Below are 20662 nucleotides of genomic sequence, written 5' to 3'. Positions count from 1 at the left end.
AGAAGCATCAGAAACCACTGATATGGAAGCAGAACAGCTTCCATATGAGGAGAGTTCAAAACTAGCAGACTCCAGCACAAAAAAGAGGCAACCCTAGGTGAGGGTCTTGGGGAGAGGCTGGGCTACAAAGGCACAAAAGGCACATGAAAAGTGACCAGCTGATGGGTTACTCCCTACTGATTCAAAACACCAGGATTAGAGGGAACCAAGAGAGATGATCAGGCAGAACATCCATGATATACAAAAGGGAAGTCGTTTTGTGCACACTGTGTAATTTAACGATGGAGCTCAGTGCACAGGATGCTGTGGAAGCCAAAACTATAAATAGATTTGAAAAAGCAGCCAGGGACATTCATGGAAGAAAAGTCCATCAGCAGCTGTTAAATGCAAAAAAAAGCAAATGACTCCTGACTCAGGAAGTCTTTAAACTGGAGATCACTGCAAGCTAGGAAAAGATAGAGAGAAGTGTCACTGCTGCTTGTCTGGTTCTTATATTGCTTTTTGAGGCATCTGCTGCCAATTGCTTTCTGAGACGATACCAGGTAACCCAGTGGGAGCACACCTACATTCTTGCCTTCTCCTCAAAAGCTTAGGGCAGATATCTTTCCTAGACTTGTCTCCAAAAGATCCAAGCTGGCTGGCCTGACCCAAGCCACCAAGTGTACTACCTAGTCTAGCACACTGTCATGGGCAATACCAGATCCCTACCCTGGGGCACTGTGTCCAAGCCCTGGTTCAGTGCTGCACTGAAGAAGTGCCATGGCTTCTGAATTTGATCCGGTTTGTGGAAGGCCACCTTGCTTTGAATGGAGGCAGGATGGAAACAAGCCTATTTCAAGAAAAGGGCAGATGTGGCACTGAGGGACACGGTTAGTAGGCATGGTGGTGATGGACTGATGGTTGGACAAGATGGTATTAGAGGTCTTTTCCAACCTTAATGATTCCATGATTCTATTTGCATCCAACTAAGCTGAAGGAACAACAGGTTATGTCACTTTTGTGACAGACCTCCTGGCACACGGAATCATCCCAAGAGGGGTTCTCAGTGACAGATAGCCTCCTCTCATCCACTCCAGTTTGATTTCATCTCTTTTAAACACAGGTGACCACAGCAGCATGTAACGTGACACAGGTGATGCCTAAAGCACAACCTATGGAACTGCCATCTTCCCACCCCCTTTCAACACGGCAGTCACCCCATTTGGGAAGCTGTCTGGCTTTCCTGAAAGTAGCCACCACCAACCAGAACGGCTTGGACTGGAACATTTAATGTGGAGCTGCGAGAGCCCAGACTGGTCACCATGGCTGCTGTTGTCTGAACAGCAAACAGAGGTTCACGGAGACAGGCAGTGAATTCTGTTGGAATAAAGAAAGCCCTACTCCAGATTTAAAACAAAATCCCACTAACAGAGCTCCAACCACTTCAAGAGTGTCTCCTGAAGTCTGAAAGGTACACATAAAAAGTGATTTCATACTCTTCAGTGCTGAGTAAGTTAAACTTTGCTCTGGCCAATAAGTTAGGAAATAAAGCTAAGCAACCAGTGTGCAAATCACCTGCGCTTCTACAATTACCTCACAATTAGACAACTGCTGAAAGCAGCTGGAGGCAAATGCAATACATTTCCTAGCAAAACACAAAATGAAACAGTCTGTTTCAATGCAGAAAAATATATAAATGAGGTTATAAAGAGAGCTGTTTGGCAAAGAGTAATCAAATAAAATGAAATATGGTACATTAAGCTTGGCACTTTGTTGCATTTCATTTTTGTCATTAAGAATATTGCTAAAGAAAATTCAATATATTCAATAGTGTTACTATGGTGTTTTGTAGGGCTGCAACAAAATTCTGCAATGTCTTTAAAAAGGAATGCATTACATTATTGGTAAATCTACAGCACTGAAGTTATTTAAGAACAGTGTCTTAAAAATGCTATTGCTAGAACAAAAGTTTGTGCATACTCACATAAAGTGCTGACACCAGTTTTTGCACAGCTGTCAGAAAACAAAGTAGGTGGTGGTGTTTTCTTTTTTTATGTATAATAATCAAAATGTTAATCGCACCACTGCATTAATAGCAGGACTAGTCCTTGTGATAAAGCAAACCATTTATTCCACGTAGCAAACAAGCACAAGTTAGTTTAAACAGCACGAAAATGCAAGTACTCTCCCACGGCAGCCCATACCTGAACAGAGACTCTCTGGAGAGCCAGATTTCATTCTGCTTCACGGTCTTCCAAGAGAACAGCAGCAGCAGTAAAGCAAAGAGAGTCAGAACAGTAATTCTCCACTTATTTAACCGTGTAGACAGCTTTTTCAGACCATGGACAAAAAGGATGCAGTACCCCATACTGGAAAAAAAGTGAAAAATGGAAAAGGTACAGTTACATTCTAGTACTGCTATTTATATGCAACACCACTCAGTATCTCGTTTATTACGCAATTACTGTTTTTTGAAACTAATTATATTGTCCAAGATAACAACTGCAAATTCAGCAGCATTCTTCCTCAAGTCACAACATAATTTCCAAATTAATCTAAATGACAGACCCAGATGCCAGAAGTATAGTAGCGTACATAATCCCACACAATGTAATGGTAGCCTGCACCACTCTGTGGAAGGCAGCTGCCTTTCCCAACAGCAAGCTAGCAAAGCATAGTGTAATAACAGTAATACTGAGTGCTACCAAAGGGAAAAGCATTTTGGCACAATGAAGGCTCGAGCAAACAACCCCAGTGGTGGTTGCTATTAGTGCTGGTCTACACAGCATGGAACCCGGAGAGGAGTGAGGCACTGCTGGAGGGGGGTCAGAGGCCACCCCAAAAGGTTCTGGAGGGAACCATGTTTTGAACCGAGATCTCGTTCCTGTATAGCTTTAAACTAAGTCAGTAATTATTAATTACTTAATGCAAATGTTGCCCATCCTGCCAGTGACTCCCTCTGAGCTGGAAATTCAGGGCTTTGAGTTGCTGTACTTAGCATCCCACTAATTTTGCTCAGCATTTTTAAGAAGGAACTTCAATTTCCACTGCCTGAGGCACTTCATTAGCTTATCTGTAACTATTTAACCCAAAGTACTACATACTGGGCTACAGCTTGACACTAGATAAAAATTTCGCTTTAGACTTAAAGTCTATCTTAGCTTGGCAGCTCCCTCCAAAGAAAAGTGGGAGCAGAAGGATCTGAAATAACAATTGAGGATCGTGGATGCACTGTGACTGTTCTGCTTTGTGGGCTCTACCTAGAGAGAAGTCCCAGTGAGCCTGCTACAAGGGAAGAAAAACTAAAAACCTAACTCCATGGTCAGATGTAACATTGCGAGCAAGCACGCAATGCAGCATAAGTCTACCTGGAAAACAGAAAAAGAAAAGTGTCCCATCTTTGAGGAGCTGTGAACATGTTTCCCCACAGTTTCCCTGCCCCATGAAAGGCTGGGCATAGTGCTAAAATGCTATGTGGAGCGGGACAATTGTTCTTACTGAGGAAGCTTTCACCTGCTGATCAGTACATAATGCCTCTGATGTGTACTGATCTGCACCAGGCATCGCCTCTGGCAGGGTACCAGTGTCATACAGGACACTGAGAGAGGCACAGGCACAGGAGACAAATCCAGAAAAAACATCAGTTCTAATGATTATTCTGAACTTTTGCATTAGGTTAGAGTTTTCCCATTTCTCAGATGCGGCTGTCAATATTTATTTTCACTTAACTACACTTGCATTTGGCTGAAACACATTTCTTACAACACTCACTTTGCTTTTTTCCACAAATTCTTTTGCACACATATGTTTATTGCACCTACATTAATTGCAAGCAGACATTTAGAGCCACAAACTGAGAGGCTGGTGCCAAACAACCCAGCCTTTATAGCTGCTGAACCCTCCTTTAGAAGTCTGAAAAGCTGATCTCAGTAATAAGCCCTCCCTTCCCAATGAGAAATGCCTCAAAAACCTGCAGATTGTTTTCATTCTGTTATTTAGCCTTTTAGCAATTTAATCCTTCCCTTGAAATTAATTATGTGACATAAACATTACTTAATTGCTTTAGCACAAAGCTGTTTTCAAAAGACGTTCCCTACACCTTCCCATCTTTGAGAACGGGCCTTTTCAAACAGAATGGTGAACAGATCCAGAAAACAAAATATGCAAACGTCAATGTCTTGGTATTTCTATCAAACCCTGCCACAGCTGCTGGAGATGTTGGCCCCAGCTATACGGCCAGAGCTGTGCTGCGGCTGCACAGGCACTGCAAGGCTGCTGCTTCCAGGGGAGATTTTCTAACATCTGAGACAGCTGCACACTGACACTGCAGAGGGGTGAGGGTAAGGGCCCATCTCAGGCTGTGACTCCTCTCTGAGCTGCACAAGGCTCCCTTAGAGACCAACAGTCCGTAACCCAAAAGGAATCATAGAATCACAGAATCATTAAGGTTGGAAGAGACCACTAAGATCGTTTAGTCCAACCCCAGCCCATCCCCACCATGCCTACTGACCATGTCCCTCAGTGCCACATCCACACAGTTCTTGAACATCTCCAGGGACAGTGATTCCATCACCTCCCTGGGCAGTATGGATTCAGTATGGACAGTGAGGGGAATGGTTTCCCAAGTGGCTGCCAGAGGATGACTATAGAGCCAACTCAGAGGAACCCCAAACTGCAAAGCTGCTCCAACGAAATTAGGACTGAGCTGTAGTTGTGACACAATTACAGTCTAATTAGTCTAAAGTTAATGTATCTATACTATAAAATGCACAGGTATCCAATAGAAAAGAAGGAAAAGGATCAGAAAGTGTGAATCTGGTAAGTTCGTCCTAAAATTTCAGGCAATTCCCTGTCTCAAATCCAAAACAACTGTCTGCAACATCCCTAAACCTATTACCCAGCAGTATCCTGGGCTGCATCAAAAGAGGGGTGGCCAACAGGGTGAAGGAGGTGATTGTGCCCCTCTGCTCTGCCCTCCTGAGGCCCCACCTGCAGTGCTGTGTCCAGGCCCGGGGCACCCAGCACAAGAAGGACATGGAGCTGTTGGAGCAGGTCCAGAGGAGGGCCATGAAGATGGTAAGAGGGCTGGAGCACCTCTCCTATAAAGACAGGCTGAGAGAGCTGCGCTCGTTTGGTCTGGAGAAGGGTCAGGGGAGACCTCATTGAAGCCTTCCGATACTTAGAGAGAGCTTATAAACAAGAGAGGAATTAACTTCTTACATGGGTACGTGGTGAAAGGACAAGGGGGAACGATTTTAATCTAAAAGAGGGGGAGATTTATATTAGATGTCTGGGAAATTTTCCACTCAGAGGGTGGTGAGGCCCTGGCACAGGCTGCCCAGAGAAGCTCTGGGTGCCCCATCTCTGGAGGCACTCAGGGCCAGGTTGGATGGGGCCCTGGGCAGCCTGAGCTGCTGGGTGGCAGCCCTGCCCATGGCAGGGGGTTGGAACTGGGTTGGCTTTGAGGTCCCTTCCAACCCAAACCATTCTATGATTCACACTATGATCCTTGACATTTTTTGCACCTCCCTTTACCTTTCTACCTTAAGACCAAATAATGATGATGAAATCATGGCAAAACCAGACCCCTCTCCTCCACATGCACTGGTCCACTCTAAACAAAAAAGCGTCCACATCAGTATATTACTCATCCCTCAAAATATATATATATATTACTACTGCTTCATTTTCCCACAAATGCATAATTTCTCTTACTCTACAACCCACTTCCTTCACACCAGACTAAAAAAACCTGGTAATGAAATTAGCTTTCATACAGAGACCATAAAGTTTGGCAACTGTAAAGCACCAAGCTTGCTTATGAGAGAGTTGCTGCACAGCAATATGCCCTGATGGCTGCAGGTCCTGAGCAGCCCAGGACCACTCATCCTGTGAGTGTTAGCAATGGGCAGCAGTTCAGGCAGAGGTGTGGTGGTGGTGAGAAGACCATTTACAGGTGACACTGTACTCACCTGCTTCAAGTAACTTGCCAAGTGACTCTAAGGCACTTCCTATGTGGTTTGGGGCCATGGCCAGCCTGATCTGGTGACTGACGACCCTGCCCATCGCAGAGGGTTGGAACTCTATGATATTTAAGATCCCTTCCAACCCAGCCCATTCTGTGATTCTATAGTTAATGCTGACATGACGCTGTCATCACCTACAGGCACACAAAGCACAAATACACCCGCTTTTCTTCTCAGAGTGTCAGATGATCAATTCTGTATCAAAAAATAGTGCCAGCTCAATGGGAAATCAGACTTTACTCACATGCATTTAAAGAAAAAAACAAAAAAGCCTCAGAAGTACCTTGCATCAAAGAGCTATTTCCCACCTGAAAAAATTAATATACTTAAGTACCAAAATCTAAGCATTCTCATACTTATCTTTCTATCTATCTGTGGTTGTATGATTTATTTTTGTATTAACTGTAGCATTTCCTATTGAGAGAGAGAGAGACATTTCTCTTATAGGGCTTTTGTCCTGGCATTGGCATCCCCTCTCATTCAAGCATTTTTCTAACATACTTTGTAGCCAATGCAAAATAATGGAAAACAAGCCAAATCCCCAAGCCACTATTATTTTTTTAAGTCCATTTTCCACTAGATTATTGTAAAACTGCTAATCTTTTTTTTCCTTCTTCTACAGAATAGGCAACAGCTTGCTCCAGCAACTTTCCCCACTGTGAAAAGTCTGTGACAGCTTAGCCCTGGGTCAGATGAGAAGCAGAACCTAAGGAACAGGTAACACGGTAACAGTTTTTGCATGGGCTCACAATGAGAACACTTACAAGGGGGGAACCTGCAGCTTCAGAGTATCACTGGCACTGTGAGAGGGTTCAAGAGGTTCTTGCTGGGCATGCAGACCCACCAGCCTCATGGTTTGGACTCCTACCATACCATAGTGGCACCTTAGTGGGGTCCTGAATTACAGTGAGGGCAGAGCTGCACTTGGTAGGCAAACGCTGTGCACTGGTTTACACGTTTCTGGCAGATTGCATGCAGGGAGCCATGCAGTGACAGATTTTCATCTGTAGCTTCTGTGGTTTGTTAATATCGTTCCACCTGCATGAAGTGAAGTGAGAGGAGGCACAGATGGGAACGAGGTGGCACGCAGACCCCGTATCCCACAGAGCGCTACAAATACCACCTGATTAACGTAAGAGCCAAAATAGCAGATACTTAATATTTGCAAACTGCAATTAGATCACAAACTCGACCTTTTCTTTGGCCACTAGGGCTCCTTTTCCCAGCCAGAGCTGTTGCTGATTTGCTTACCCCCTGTTCCTCTCCCCCAGTTTGGATCAGGCAACTCATTTTTCATCAAGAAGCCAAGAGTGCCTTGCTGCACTTGGTTGCTGGACATGCTGCCTTACTGCAGATGCAATGTGGTTAGCACTGCAGCCCGAGATTATTGGTATGTTTCGCTGCAGCAACCTGTCTGTACTGGAAACCATCTCACCTCCTCTGGGAGGCACGTGAAGCCCTGCTGCTACAAAGCACTCCTGAAAGCAGAGGCGTGTTTTACTCACGTGTTTTACTGTATTTTCTGAACTGTGACTTTGCAAAGTAGAGTCTTCCACTGCTAAGAGGAGCAGGGTGGGTGCTGCAGGAGGGATACACCAAGTCCCAGCACTCAGCTGCCCCTGGTTGCAGGGCAGCAGCAGGTATGGCTGTAAACATGGGTGGGAGAAACTATGCCCAAAGGATGCCTTCCTCACACTCTTTAATGGTTATTTTGGGGATGTCAGATCTTGAGAAGTCATTGTTTGGTGGCTGGGATTTTTGCAACTGATTTAATCTCAGCCACATGCATGTAAGCCTGGAGTAAATCCACTGATCTCAAAGCAGTTACTCCAGATCTCAGCCCAGATAAGAGTCCAAGTAGATGCATACATACATAGCAGTTATGAAAAGCCCTGCCTGGAAGCAGCCTGTCAAAGCATGGAAGAAATACTGCCCCATTCAGGGGCTGTTAATACAACGAAAGGGATTATCTCAAAACTATACTGAGAGCAGAAAATGCACTCAGCTTTGACATTTCGCCCCGGAGGCTCTTTCTGGGCTGCAAACCTCCTTCTTGATTTCCAGCACTTAGTTCAGATGGCTCCCTTTCCCTCCATAAAAACTAACCCTCACTTTCGAGGCACTCTGAAGCAAGTTTAACCCTTGCATACATCGCTTAATTTAAGTGCATACTTTGCTGCTTTGGGGAGGCGCAGCCAAGAGAAGGATGCTCTCTATTGTCAGATCCAAATGCTGAAAGCAAACACTGGACTCTCTTAAAGTCACTCACAAACTTCCCAGTCCAGACCCACGCACACGTTCCTAGGCACAACATGCTTTTCATGCTCCCAGCCAAAGCTCCTCCAGCTCTATAGCCTGAGCTGAGGATACACACTGAGAGGGGAAGTCAAAGCCATATGAACTGCACAGGCATGGCTGTTGCTGCAGGGCAGAAAGCTGGAAAGGCAGTTCATCCCCCTTAAACAAAATGGCTGCAGTCACACTTCTCTAATGGGGAGTCATTGATTGCAAAAAGCACACTCTGCACATCATTCAGGCTGTTCCTGTCTCTCAGTCACACAGTCAGATGCAGAAGGGAGCAACGGCAAAACAAGCATAGCCAAAGTGGCTCGTTCTGCCCCCAAACAGTGCCCACAGTCATGCAACTCCAGTGTGAGTGGCACTGGCAGGTAGTAAAGATGCTGTTTAGTGAAAAAATGCCATGCTTTTCAAGGTTGGAGCTGTTTAGGGCCAGGTGAAAATCAAGACTTTGAAAAGATGTTTTGGTCTGCAAAGATAGTGTATGTGCACATTAGCTTCTGGGTCACTCAGAATAAACAGAGAACCAAATTTAGGGGCTCTCCTTGTGACCTGAGTCACCCAGGTTCACATCTCTGTGCTAGGTCAGGGTTAGAGCTGGGGATGTGAAACAATTCACCTGTATGGCTCCAAGCCTCGGGTCCTCAAAACACTCCAGTCACCAAACCCTACCTGCTGACCTGGAATAACTGCACTCTACCAAGTGTGGGAATCGAATGTTGATTCTGTATTAGAACAAGATTAGAATTTTCTTGATTTCATGGCCTCTGCTGCCATTTGGGTCCTTTATCAAAATCTACCTAGTAACAATTTATGTATAGTCAGCATGAAAATATATGTTGTACTTTGTCACACACATTGCGAGAATATCCTGCACAAATTAAAAGGACAAGTCATGACATGCCTTAGAGAGGGCCTGAGGAAGGTAATGAGGAAGGCCTGGCACCTCTCCAATCCCCTACAGTGCTCTTCGTTTAACAAAAGAAGCGTCCTTTGGACACAGTGGAAGAAGCTTTGGAGAAAATCACCGTATCAACGTGATAAGAAGAGTACCGAGACATCTTGGAAACAGCAGGATGGCCACTGACTGGCACAAGATAGAACAAGTGTCAGAATGTAATTAACAAATGTAAATCTTCGATAAGATTGTGAACTTGGAGTACCCAGCCAATGGGGAAAGAGGGCAGTGGGTAGGCAAGGGGGGGAAACAAGGTACAAAAGCTGTCATACTGTGTCCATAGGTGCGCTCCTGTTTTACAGGACGCCCACCATTGCAATTGCGAATTAAATCTGCTTTTATCAGAGATACCGTCCTGATAAATTATTTCGATATTTCCAAAACAAGCCAAACCTATTTGAGAAGTTTTGAAAAGTCAGCTTTGTACAGCCAAATTTATTGCTGGATCAAGTTTTCTCTTGTAGCTGGTTCAAGGCTAGATTAAACTCAGTGAGCATAGGCTGGCTCACGTGACACAAGTGCAAGCGTGGGCGTGGATCGGGCCTGGATCAAACTGCTCTCACACTGATCTGGCAGAGTGTAGGTCCAGTGCTAACGATCCTGGGAAAATGAAGGTGTGCACCAGGTGGACTATGTTATCCCCACATTCACATGAGAATCCCTGCTGCGCTGAAAAAAACAACTCCAGGCCACATGTGTCCTACTGTCCATTTCTGTCATTCATGTCCTTTTCTGTCATTCATGTCCTTTTGACCATAAGGTCCATCTTGGGTAGACAGAGCACCTTGGCAAAAAGTTTTGCATTAACTAAAATGTCCTGTTTTCCATGGGAAAATATTGTATTAAACCTTACTTTCTAGACCTGACAGGACTAAGAGGGAAAAGCCTCTTGGAACACTTTTTTGCACTAAATGTCCAAAGGCAAGCAGGATGTGGGATGTGCCTCTGTTACCTGCAGCCAGTCAGTACCATTCACTGTGCATCTCTGCTTCCTTGGTGGCACCGAGCTTTGGGGACAAAAGGAAAAGCATTCTTTGAATTGCTTGTCTCCATGATAACATGGAATGGATACAATTTATTTATTTATTGGCAATTCTTGGATACGAGGGGTTTTTAAAGACATGAGACCCACCACCAATGGTATTTATTGTATAAAATAGATCGTGTTGGGAAAAAAAAAATGTCTCACAACTCAGTACAATTACTGTGATAACAAAGTAACAGTACTGTGTTTAACTTACTACTAATTAAGAGGCCTTTTCCTGGAAGAAGGTCCACAAGTCGTAATACAAAGACACAGAGAACCATAAACACCGGCAGAATACACCTAATTTGGAAACATACCTTAGGAGATAGTGCTAGACTTTCTGGCTCTAAATTAAAATCTGTAGGCCTATATTAAAGACACTTAGACATGATTGGTTAAGTCATCAAAATGATTTACCTCCATGGGCAACACCATCCTCTATTCAGAGCGCAACGAAATTATAGAAAATATAGGAACACTTATTTTCCTTATTAGAAAGAAAATATGAACTAGAAATGAATGAAATAGACTTTGAATGGCTATTTAACATTTGGACACATTTCCCTTCCCTCCCTTCCAGTGTAAGTCATGTGATAAACAAATTCACTTCATTAGAGCGCTTGAGTCCAAGACTGAATTCACTTCCAACAGATTCCTGTCTGAAATATTTCCAGGTAATACAGAATCTTTTCATGCTTTTGATTGCCGTATGAATTATAGAAAGAGAACAGTTTATAAATGAAAATTCCTATATGATTGCATGGGGATTCCACAGACAGTCCCCTAAAATCTTATATCCTTTAGCAGGGAAGAGCCTATATGCCATAGTTTTAATTAAAATACAGTAATAACTTCCAGAATTCTGTAGCAGAGATATAATTTTCCATTCAGTTCCACCTCAAATCTCTGAAAACTTCATGTAAAAAACTACTTACTATTAAATTTCACAATATATCTTCTTAAGGGAACTATATTCTATTGTAAATAAGAATTCCTCTTTTAATCAGCACAACCAAACAGATTATTTCTACAAGATGACGTTAACTTAATTTAGTGTTATTTCTCAGAAGCAATGCCTTTACATAACTGTCTTATCTTCAAGAGCAAGATAAACATGTCTGAAGGTTTCCCTTTAACCTAATACAGCACAATAAAATGAAAAATCTTTCCAGAACAGCCATTAATGCTCATGCTCAACACAAATACAGCCTTTTCCTGAATCAATTGTACATGGGCAAAATGCAACGTGCTTCTCAAAAGCATGTTTTAAATTTAGTTAAAACAACTCAAGACTGTAGTCTAGACCAAGCGCACCATGAGCTAATCTTTTTCAGCTTTGCAGAATCATTTCAGCTTTTATTCCTACATCTTTATTGCCTTTCGCCAAAATATCTGGCACTAGCATCTCAGCATTTCTTGCCTGCATTAGCAGAGGATGGCTGCTTTGATTTCTCCTTGAAGTGTTTAATAGGGGTAGGCAAGCCTTCAAAAGCAGGAGCTTAGCTTTGGAAATGCATCTGAAAGGTAGGCGCTTACAGGGTTTAGCCTTCCTACAAGCAGTAAATCCCCACAGCCCCTTCTAAAGGACGGGGTGGAGTTGTTTTTCAACAGAGAGTGAAGCAGAAGCAGAGTGCCTGCCTCTGCACAGACCCCAGCGCACTGGCAGAGGGCTCAATGCCACATTGACCTCAGCCGCTGGCTACTGTGCAGCCCCCAGCCTCATGGTAAGGAGGGCTGGGGATGGGCCTGGCTCAGTGCCACCAGTAAGGTGCAAGTACAGCAGTTAACGATGTACAGAATTACACTAATTTGAATGAATGCATTAGCACAAAGAACCAAAAACGTCCTCTATGCAAAGGCAAAAATTCAATGGAGTCTCTGCTTTGCTGTGGCTTAGGTAAAGCCACGATACATTGCATTCCTGAAAAGTACACTTATACCTTATTTCTTTTTGTTGTCCTTCTTGTAGATTACTAGATAGACAAATGCCAGGATGACTATAGCAGTGGTCCTAGCGTCTAGTATGGACAATTAGGATTGCAAAATCAACTCCTAACAGATTGAAGATCTGGTGAAAAAAATAGCCTCAAGCTGCAATTGTCCCAGTTGGGAAAGAGTAATGGTGCACTCTGTGACCGACTCATGGCAGTACGCACCACAAATGAGCTGCCAGGGAAGCTGTGTAGGTACTGCTGGGTTGCCTACTGCTTTCAGCTGGGTTGCTCTCCAAGTCAGAAATAAGCCATATACCAATGCTTTGATTGATTTGTTGGTTGATACAAACTTGTAAAAAAACCTTCAGACATTCAGCTATAGCACAGCAGCCCAGCCAGGAGCTAGCAGAGCAGCAGTAAAAGATGAGGAAAAGGCAGAAATTGTTCCCCTAGGATAGGTCTGATCCTATGAGGCAAAGAGCAACTACAGTTCTGCTGCAAAGTCAGTAGGGCAGGCAACTCCTGGAAGAAGGGCCCCAGAGGTTTCTCTACCTCTCCTGTATCTCCACGTGTAGGGCAACACATGGCAAAAGTGAGTGCTCCCATTCAAGTACAAACAAATGGCTCACGGCTCAGAATGACTGGATGCACAAAGTTGTTCCTGATTTTAAAACAGTTAGGTTGTCTGCAGTGTTCTGAGCAACACCGGTGGATAGGCATGATGAATAATTACATCTACATTTTAACACAGGGGAAAATCTGCTGTGGTTTGAGTCTTTCACTGATCCAATTATTCATCTTGATGCCTCTCTTGAAAACTGTGTCCTCTGGAGTTGTATTCTGTCCACCTCTCCCAGGATATATATCTCACACTTTTAGCTGTCGTTAAAACAAGCTTTCACCCCTTCAGGATAGGAAAACAACAACAACAAAGATTCAATTCGAAGTTGAAAGACAATAAATAGATTTTCTATGAAAATTTTCAGGTTCAAGCAATGCTACTTTTAAAAAGTCCTGATTTAAACAAAAAAAGTACTTGTAACCCTCAAATGAAAACTAAATACAAGATATATTTTCTCCAAATACTTCTGTTTTGCTAAGGCCAATTAAAGAAAACATTCAACCAGGTTGACTTATCTCGTATCCCTCTTCCCTGAGGCACAGCTCAGACAGAAGAGGAATTGTTCAAAACACCCATCCGCCTCCAGAAAGGAAGGCCCAGCTGTAAAATTAGCCATTAAGTGAAAAGCCTGTTCCTTGTGCCTTTCCATTTACAACATCTTTTACATAAATCCTTGGGTCCTTACTCAACTTTTATTGAAAACAAAATGCTTGACTTTTTGCCCAGGTTACTGAACAGCACTGAATTAGGACTTCAGCCTCCAACACATGTAGGCAGTGTGTACACCTGTAAAAGCTGTAACAACTAATAAAAGGCTTGAAACAGAGGTAGAGAAGCACTTTCTTGTATAACCCCAAAAACACAGGTCAACAAGTTGTCACCATCTGATTCAGTACTTCTGTCTAAATAAAGCTGAATTACCACCTCTGACTGGTTAACTGAATTTCAGAGAAGAAACGGCAAAGCAAAGGAAAAGTGCTGCTTTTCAAGACATAACAGAAGAAAATTGCTACAGGCTGTTCTAAATAAAGAACATGCTCCTTGCAAGAGCCATCATTATTAAACTGCTGCGCTCCCGAGGAAGAGAAAAAACATCATCATTTTGGTTCTGCCATAGTCAGGAATGCACACAGAAGCCCTCCTCACCACTCATGTTGTTTGAACCCAGAGGATGAAAAGAGAGCTCATTTCTTAGTAATTGAGCCAAGAAATCAGTTCTCAAGATCCCTCGGCTGGAAAATGTCCCCTTCAGCAGCATTCACAATGCCGGCCCTCCTCTCCCATTAGCTGATGGGGCTTTCTTTCATTCCCTTTCTTGTCAGCTGCCTGGGCCAAGAGCAACCACCACACATTGCAAAGTAGGATGTGAGTGATCCCAGCAAAGTAGGAGAACCATGGACTCTAACATAGGCTTACTCTGGAGAAACCACATAATCCTCCTGCCTCCATTTTCCTGCCTGAAAAAAAAAAGGGTCAACTATCAGTTCCCTACATTGTAGGTCATATATCTGCAAAGCCCTCAGGGAGATAAAAAGCATTATACAAACTATACGCACACATGTTAACGCTGATTAATTTTCTTTGTGCAAACATCTCCTTTTTTCTTCTTCATTGCCCCTCCTCTCATTATATCAGCAGTCTCATCTGGAGGAGGACAAGGAACTGCTGACAGCTGAAGTATTTTTCGCAGTTGTTCTTTTCGTGATTCAGAAACGCAACTACTCAACACAGCCTTGTGTTCAGCTGACTGTTTCCTTAATAGCTTTGCGCTTTCATGTGTTTCCTCATTTTCTGTTACATGAATTTAAAGCAATCTGATTTTCAAGTTAATTTGAAATGATGCAAGATCCATTAGTTGAAGGTATCGTTTGCAAAATATCTCAGAGGAACAACTTTCACTCACTGTACTTTCAGGTATGCTCCCATCAGACAAAAGCAGGTCTAGTGATGTGAATAAAATCAGTAGAACTTGGCTCAAGAAGCAAGTCAGTATATAGCACAGCACGGAGATATAGACCAACTGCATAGGAGGCTCAAAATAAACGCAACAGCTCAAGTTTTACACCAATGAGTAGTCCTTTTGTGATATTACTTACACAAAAGATTATCAAATATGTGTAATGCTTTGCAAAAGAAGACCTAGAAGTTTGTTTTCGTCGGATTTTTTGAACCACGCTTTCTGAGGACTGTGCTTGTGGACAGCTCCACAGGAGTGGCTCCCATTAGAGATAACAGGAGCTGACCCTCTGCACCAGCAAATAGAATTAGTCCTTCTAACTTGTACCGTTGAGGAACGATCATTTATGCTCACGGCTGGAACAAACTGCACTGGCACAAGAGGTTCAGAAAGGCTGTGGAGTCTCCATCTTGGAAATACTCAAAAGCTGCCTGCACACGTTCCTGGGCAACCTTCTCTGGGTGCCTTCCCTTGAGCTAGGAGGTCAACCAGACGGCCTCCATAGTCTGGTGCACCTCTGGTGCACCTCCTCTAACTGCAGGCTCCAGTCTGGATACTGTGGATATGTCAAAAGTAACACCTCAATTCTGTCATTAAGTAAAAGACATGGGAAGCACTCAGACCACTGAAGGAACACTTGTTAAGAGGCTGGAAACTGAGGGAAACCCTGGGGCAGAAGCTGACAGATTTCTCTTCCACAACTGCAAATCCTCTACTCATAGATGTGAATGTCATCAGTAAGTCACAGATATGTCATACAAATATTCAACAAGTTAGCAGCCTAATGCTGTCACCTTTGTTTTCACTGACCACCTAACATAGCACAAAAGCCGAGCAGTACAATAAAAATGACAAGTTATCACTTCAGATACTGTCCTTAAGGTAAAGCCATTGACAATTTCAGTTGAGAATGCTATCAAGAGAAAGTGTCTGTGGGAACAATCCTCAAGAAATAACACCTCATCACTGTATTCAGCTGTTTCACACAAATCAAAATCTGTGTTGAAAAACAAAAGGGAATTTGGCTAGCTTGACTCCTGCCAAGTAATCTGCTCTCAACTGAAGACAAAATCCCTCATACTATCACACCAACTCAACAGCAGAGAGCATACGGACTATCAATACACCATTTGAAGTATTGTAAAGTGTTAGAAGTAATCTTGCCTGTTTTTAGGAAACCGGATGGCGGTCTCATTAGAAAGGAATTCAATTGCAGTAGTTACCTCGGCATGTAAAGGACTCGCTCTGCCACCACAAATCCCACCCTGAAGAAGAGGTTGCTGGCTGGGATGAAGGGGAAAACCAGGAACAACAAGCCAACCAAAACTTCTTTGTGTTCCAGTTTCTGCAATAACACAAAATTAAACAAATATCAACTAAAAAAGTCCAATTTCATTCAACACTGTTTACCCTTTCCTTCTGAGACCCTTGTTTAGAAAATACGCAACTCAAATTGGTGTCTATATGTTTTGCATTTAAAGAAATTATCCCAATATACTAGATTTCCATACTTTATATATAAAGTCTGAGCATCTGATATGCCCGAAAAGTGCACAATGTGCACAGTACACAGTGTGTTTTACTGTTGGAAAGTCTTCTAAGGTCGATTCTTTGTATGCAGTTCTCTTGAGATGGCATAAATTGCACCTAAGATATGTTCCATTCTGGTGATAGGTTAAGTTCACAGTAGTGTGAATGTATAAATTAACATGTCCACCAGAGTACATTTGTATGTATATATGTAAGTGCATATCACACACACAGACTTCTGTGTGCAATTGTAAGTGTCTACGACTGAGGAAAAGCTTTTCAATCAGCCACATTTTGTGTGAATAAATTAGCCCCAAATGGCATATTAATGTAGTCATTTTATCCCTTTCAAGACAATACCTAAACTTGAAATGATATTTTCTCACACAAGGTCGCTATATTCATACAGAGATGGAAATTTGAGATGTACTTATACTATATATATACTGTATCTTTCACTTGAGCTCAGTTAATGCCCTTCACTTGAGTTCACTTTAATGTTCCTCTTTGCGGAGAAATCCAATTGCCACATGCAGTTTTAAACAACTGTGATTCAGAGGGCTGACACAAAAATCTCAGGGTGCTGAAACCAACAGCATTCCCACCGCCAAAAGAACAAAGCCTCTTTCAGTAAGTTAAGCTTTACCATTAGCTCCACCCCAAGATGTTGACTCATTTCACACTTTCTGTTGGTGATGTCAAGGCATAAAATCAAGCTAAAAGAAGTGCAGTATTAGGTCTGTAAAACCACCTGGCCAAGCATTCGTGCTTTCCTGCCCCACCTTCTGATACCACCGTCTCATCAGCTGCAGCAGTGCTGTTCTGCATCCATTCAAAGAAGTCTAGCTTTGTCACATTTGGAAACAGATGCAAGCAGAATAGCTTAATAGTTGTAGTACTGTCTAATTGTTTTGGGCAATTTCTCAACTTTGGAGAGCAAATTGAATTCCAAAGCTTTAGCTGGGGGGACCTAAATTTAGATATATCGAATGAGAATTTTAAATAGAGGAGCCGAGCCCATTCAGTGACATGGGGCCATGCACTACAACCTCTCTTGCTGCTCCACAGCTAGAGACTGTGATGCTAGTTACCACTGACCTTGTCCATGGCTGAAGTTCAGAAACCTCGGTATTAAAATCCTATTCTGTGGAAAAGACCATGAACATTTTCTACGGGTACAAAACACTACAGTATATGTTAGAAGGCTAATCTGGCACGCAGCCACATAGTAACCTACTACAGCTACAGGACTGAATCCATTATGCATACTAAGTATGCTTATGAGGACAGGATCTATCTCTTCTACCTTTGGTCACCTAAAAGTTAGCCATTCAGGCTAGACTTAATATCCAATCCACCTCTTTAGTCAATGGGTGGTGAAAAGCACACATGGCAAATGACTAAGCGTCCTAAAGTACTACAGTAGTGTGACATAATACTCTGTAAAGTCTTCTCCACCCCAGGTCCAGGGGAATTGGTTTTAGGTGGGTCAGATTACATCTGCTCAGTGTGGAAAACTATCCAGGTTGCCCCGATGTGGACCATGGTGGTATCTCAGCTTTCACACAAGCAAGAATGACAAGCAGAACTTTCATATCTTCTTAGACACACTAATGGTGTGTTATTTCTCACAGCCACTAAGCAATATTTTTTCTCACAGATTCTACTTACCAGTTTGCATCACCAAGTTTATCATGTTTGGTTTACGCCCTTTGAGGAACACATACCACCACATAAGCATTAATAGTAACAGAGACCATTTAGAAGGAGAAACTAAGGCATAGATGGACTTTCATCTAGATAAATCTCCCCAGGGAGCTTGTGATTGCCCCCTCCCCAGAGGCTTTCAAGGCCAGGCTGGATGGGGCTTTGAGCAACCTGGTCTAGAGGGAGGCGTCCCTGCAGGAGGGTTGGAACTGGATGATCTTAAAGGTCCCTTCCAACTCAAATCACTCTATAATTCTTTGATTCTATGATAAAAGTTACACCTGAATGTCTGAATGATGTAGATATACTTGCCACAGAGAGAAAACAAAGTTGAAAAAATGTTTTAGGAAAAAAAACCCACCTTCTGAATACAAGTTTTCAACCAGCACCAGTTTCTATAAATGTTTCCACAGTTCTACACATTGGGCACTTGCTCACAAAAAGGAAAGGGACCAGCAGACTCTCCCACTCAGTTCTGGCACTTCACTGGGCAGAGCGCTTGGAAACCCCTCAAGTTAGTTTAAAAAAGACCTTATGTTGCTTTATAAGAGAGTCTTTCTACCCTCAATGAACTACAGGTTCAAAAAGAAGTGCACTGGCTTCCACTGTGTTAGAGGAAACAGAAGGCGGGGGGGGAGCATAATTCATGTCTCCAAACTTCCTTATTGATACCTGACTTAAACAGCAACACAATTACCTGTGTCTGTTGTCTACTTTTTCAGTATGTTTAAAAACACAGATAGTACTGCCTTCCTGAAGTCACAGAAGAACCTGAAATATCTTATTATCAGAGCTGAAGCAGAAACCAATCCATTAAGCTGATGAGCAGAGATGCCCAGTAATGGTCATTTAGGCTTGTAATTACAACAGAAAATTGGATAGAAAAAAGAAGGGATTAAAAATGATTCCTCAACTCTAAATGCAAATTATCAGTCCTTCCTCCAAACAAGCTCTGGACATATACTCCCATTTCTCTCCTGCATCTTGATTCTACCTTCCCTTCCAACCTTGTCTGGCCTAATTATGGCACCATTTGCTGCCATCACCATTCCCCAGGAGTCTGACAACAAAGATCCAGAGGCACGAGAAGGTATGTTGGGCTAATGCATAGAATGTTCCTTGTGCCCAAGATACATTCCTGCTTTAAAATGAACCAGCTATCAAATAGTTCCTCATTTGCTGTTTGCTGAATCAGTAATTGGGAGAGCAACTTCTAGTTAACCTCTCTAGGATGGACACAGTGTTATCCAAGGCTGCAGTGCTGCAGATAAGCAAAGGAAACTTAATGCTGCAGAAAGACAAATAAAACCTGCACATCCAACGAGAAAAAGGAGAATGTGGGAAGGAGAAAATGTTATTGTGTACCTTTTCTCCCTGCACAACAAGTCACAGCTCTAGACTAATGCCATTGAAGGCTGCCAGCTTGGTTCCTCTGGCAGGGCTCAGAGACAGGAGCCCAGTGCTACAAGCCAGCTTCATGGAGAGGCAGAGCCCACTGTAGCAGCACTGATTTCTGAAACAAGACATCTGGCACACAGCAGCATGCTTGTTAAAGCATTTGGTTCAGGCCGAGGGTTTGTTAAGAAATGGTCCTTGAAGGCCTTTAGGTTTAAGGGCATGGGACTCAGTGTTGTTTGGCTGTATTTCAACTTTCCCATCATAGGAATGTGAAGTCAATATTTTGACACCCTTTTAAGGAGCTGCTCTAACTGTGTGTCAAAATAGTACCCCAGCAAAAACAACAAAGAGGACACTACTTAAGTGGGGGAGTAAACAACATCAGTTGTCTTTGTTATTCCAAAACAAATGCACAAAACAGAAGAAATGAAACCCAGCGGTTCTATGACTTCCATTTCTTTTACATCCCTTACCATTCCCACCCCACATCCCCCCCGGCGCATCATGCTACAAGGCCCCAGCCAGGCTTTGGCTGGTTCTGAGCTATGCGTGGTCATGCTGATGAGCCAGTGGGTCAAACTGCTGAGCTCGTCCCATGGATCTCAGCTTGGGGTTCTCTCCTCTACTTGGCCATTAACTTTTCCACAACACGTAAGCACACTGTCGTAATCTGCCAGGGAGGACTGGCCAAACAGAGAACCTGGGCAGGAACAGAAGGTGTGGCTGCAGGTCACCTGAAACTCATTTGTGGCCATTTATTTTGAATTTATACTGGAGAAAGAGACACCTTAATGACAGACTGATTCCATTTCCCACTTCCATAAACAGCTTCTACTGATGTAGAAACTTAGTGTCTACTGTTGGATCAGACACTAAGCCAAACCAGTCTTTGCTCAAACTCAAGAATGGCAAGTTCTCCTCTTCCAGCCTTGTGAAGACTGGATGTATGGCACCTGTTCCTGCACGTCTGCTCACCTAGGCAGCACAGGGAAAACAGAAAAAGGGACACAAATGTGACCATGAGATGATGCAAGGATCTTGTGTAACACAAATGATAGCCTTAGAGAGCTGAAGCTAATGACAAAAAGTCTCATAGGGTACTGTTTTCTCCTTTACTGTTTTCCCTATCAAAATTTACTCAGCAGATTCCCCTTTTATTCCCCCTTCCCCAGGAGGGGCTGCAGATTTAGATATGAGTAGACAAGCTAGACTGGATGGCACAGGAT

The 20662-nt window shown here is 43.1% G+C and overlaps 1 protein-coding gene across 1 annotated transcript in view; it reads right to left on the bottom strand.

Annotated features, from left to right (window-relative positions):
- The window catches only part of TMTC1 (transmembrane and tetratricopeptide repeat containing 1), a gene marked incomplete at its 5' end in the record, with an annotated part of 152534 nt that overhangs the window by 48849 nt on the left and 83023 nt on the right, over window positions 1-20662 (bottom strand). Inside the window, 2 exons of the mRNA XM_021395874.1 lie at window positions 2184-2348; window positions 16025-16146. Coding sequence (XP_021251549.1) covers window positions 2184-2348; window positions 16025-16146 — 287 coding nt within the window. The remainder of the gene's footprint in view (window positions 1-2183; window positions 2349-16024; window positions 16147-20662) is intronic.

Source organism: Numida meleagris, chromosome 1, assembly GCF_002078875.1.
Source record: "Numida meleagris isolate 19003 breed g44 Domestic line chromosome 1, NumMel1.0, whole genome shotgun sequence".
Taxonomy (NCBI): Eukaryota; Metazoa; Chordata; class Aves; order Galliformes; family Numididae; genus Numida; species Numida meleagris.
The sequence above is the reverse complement of the archived record's forward strand: the minus strand, read 5'-3'. Positions and strand labels throughout refer to the sequence as shown.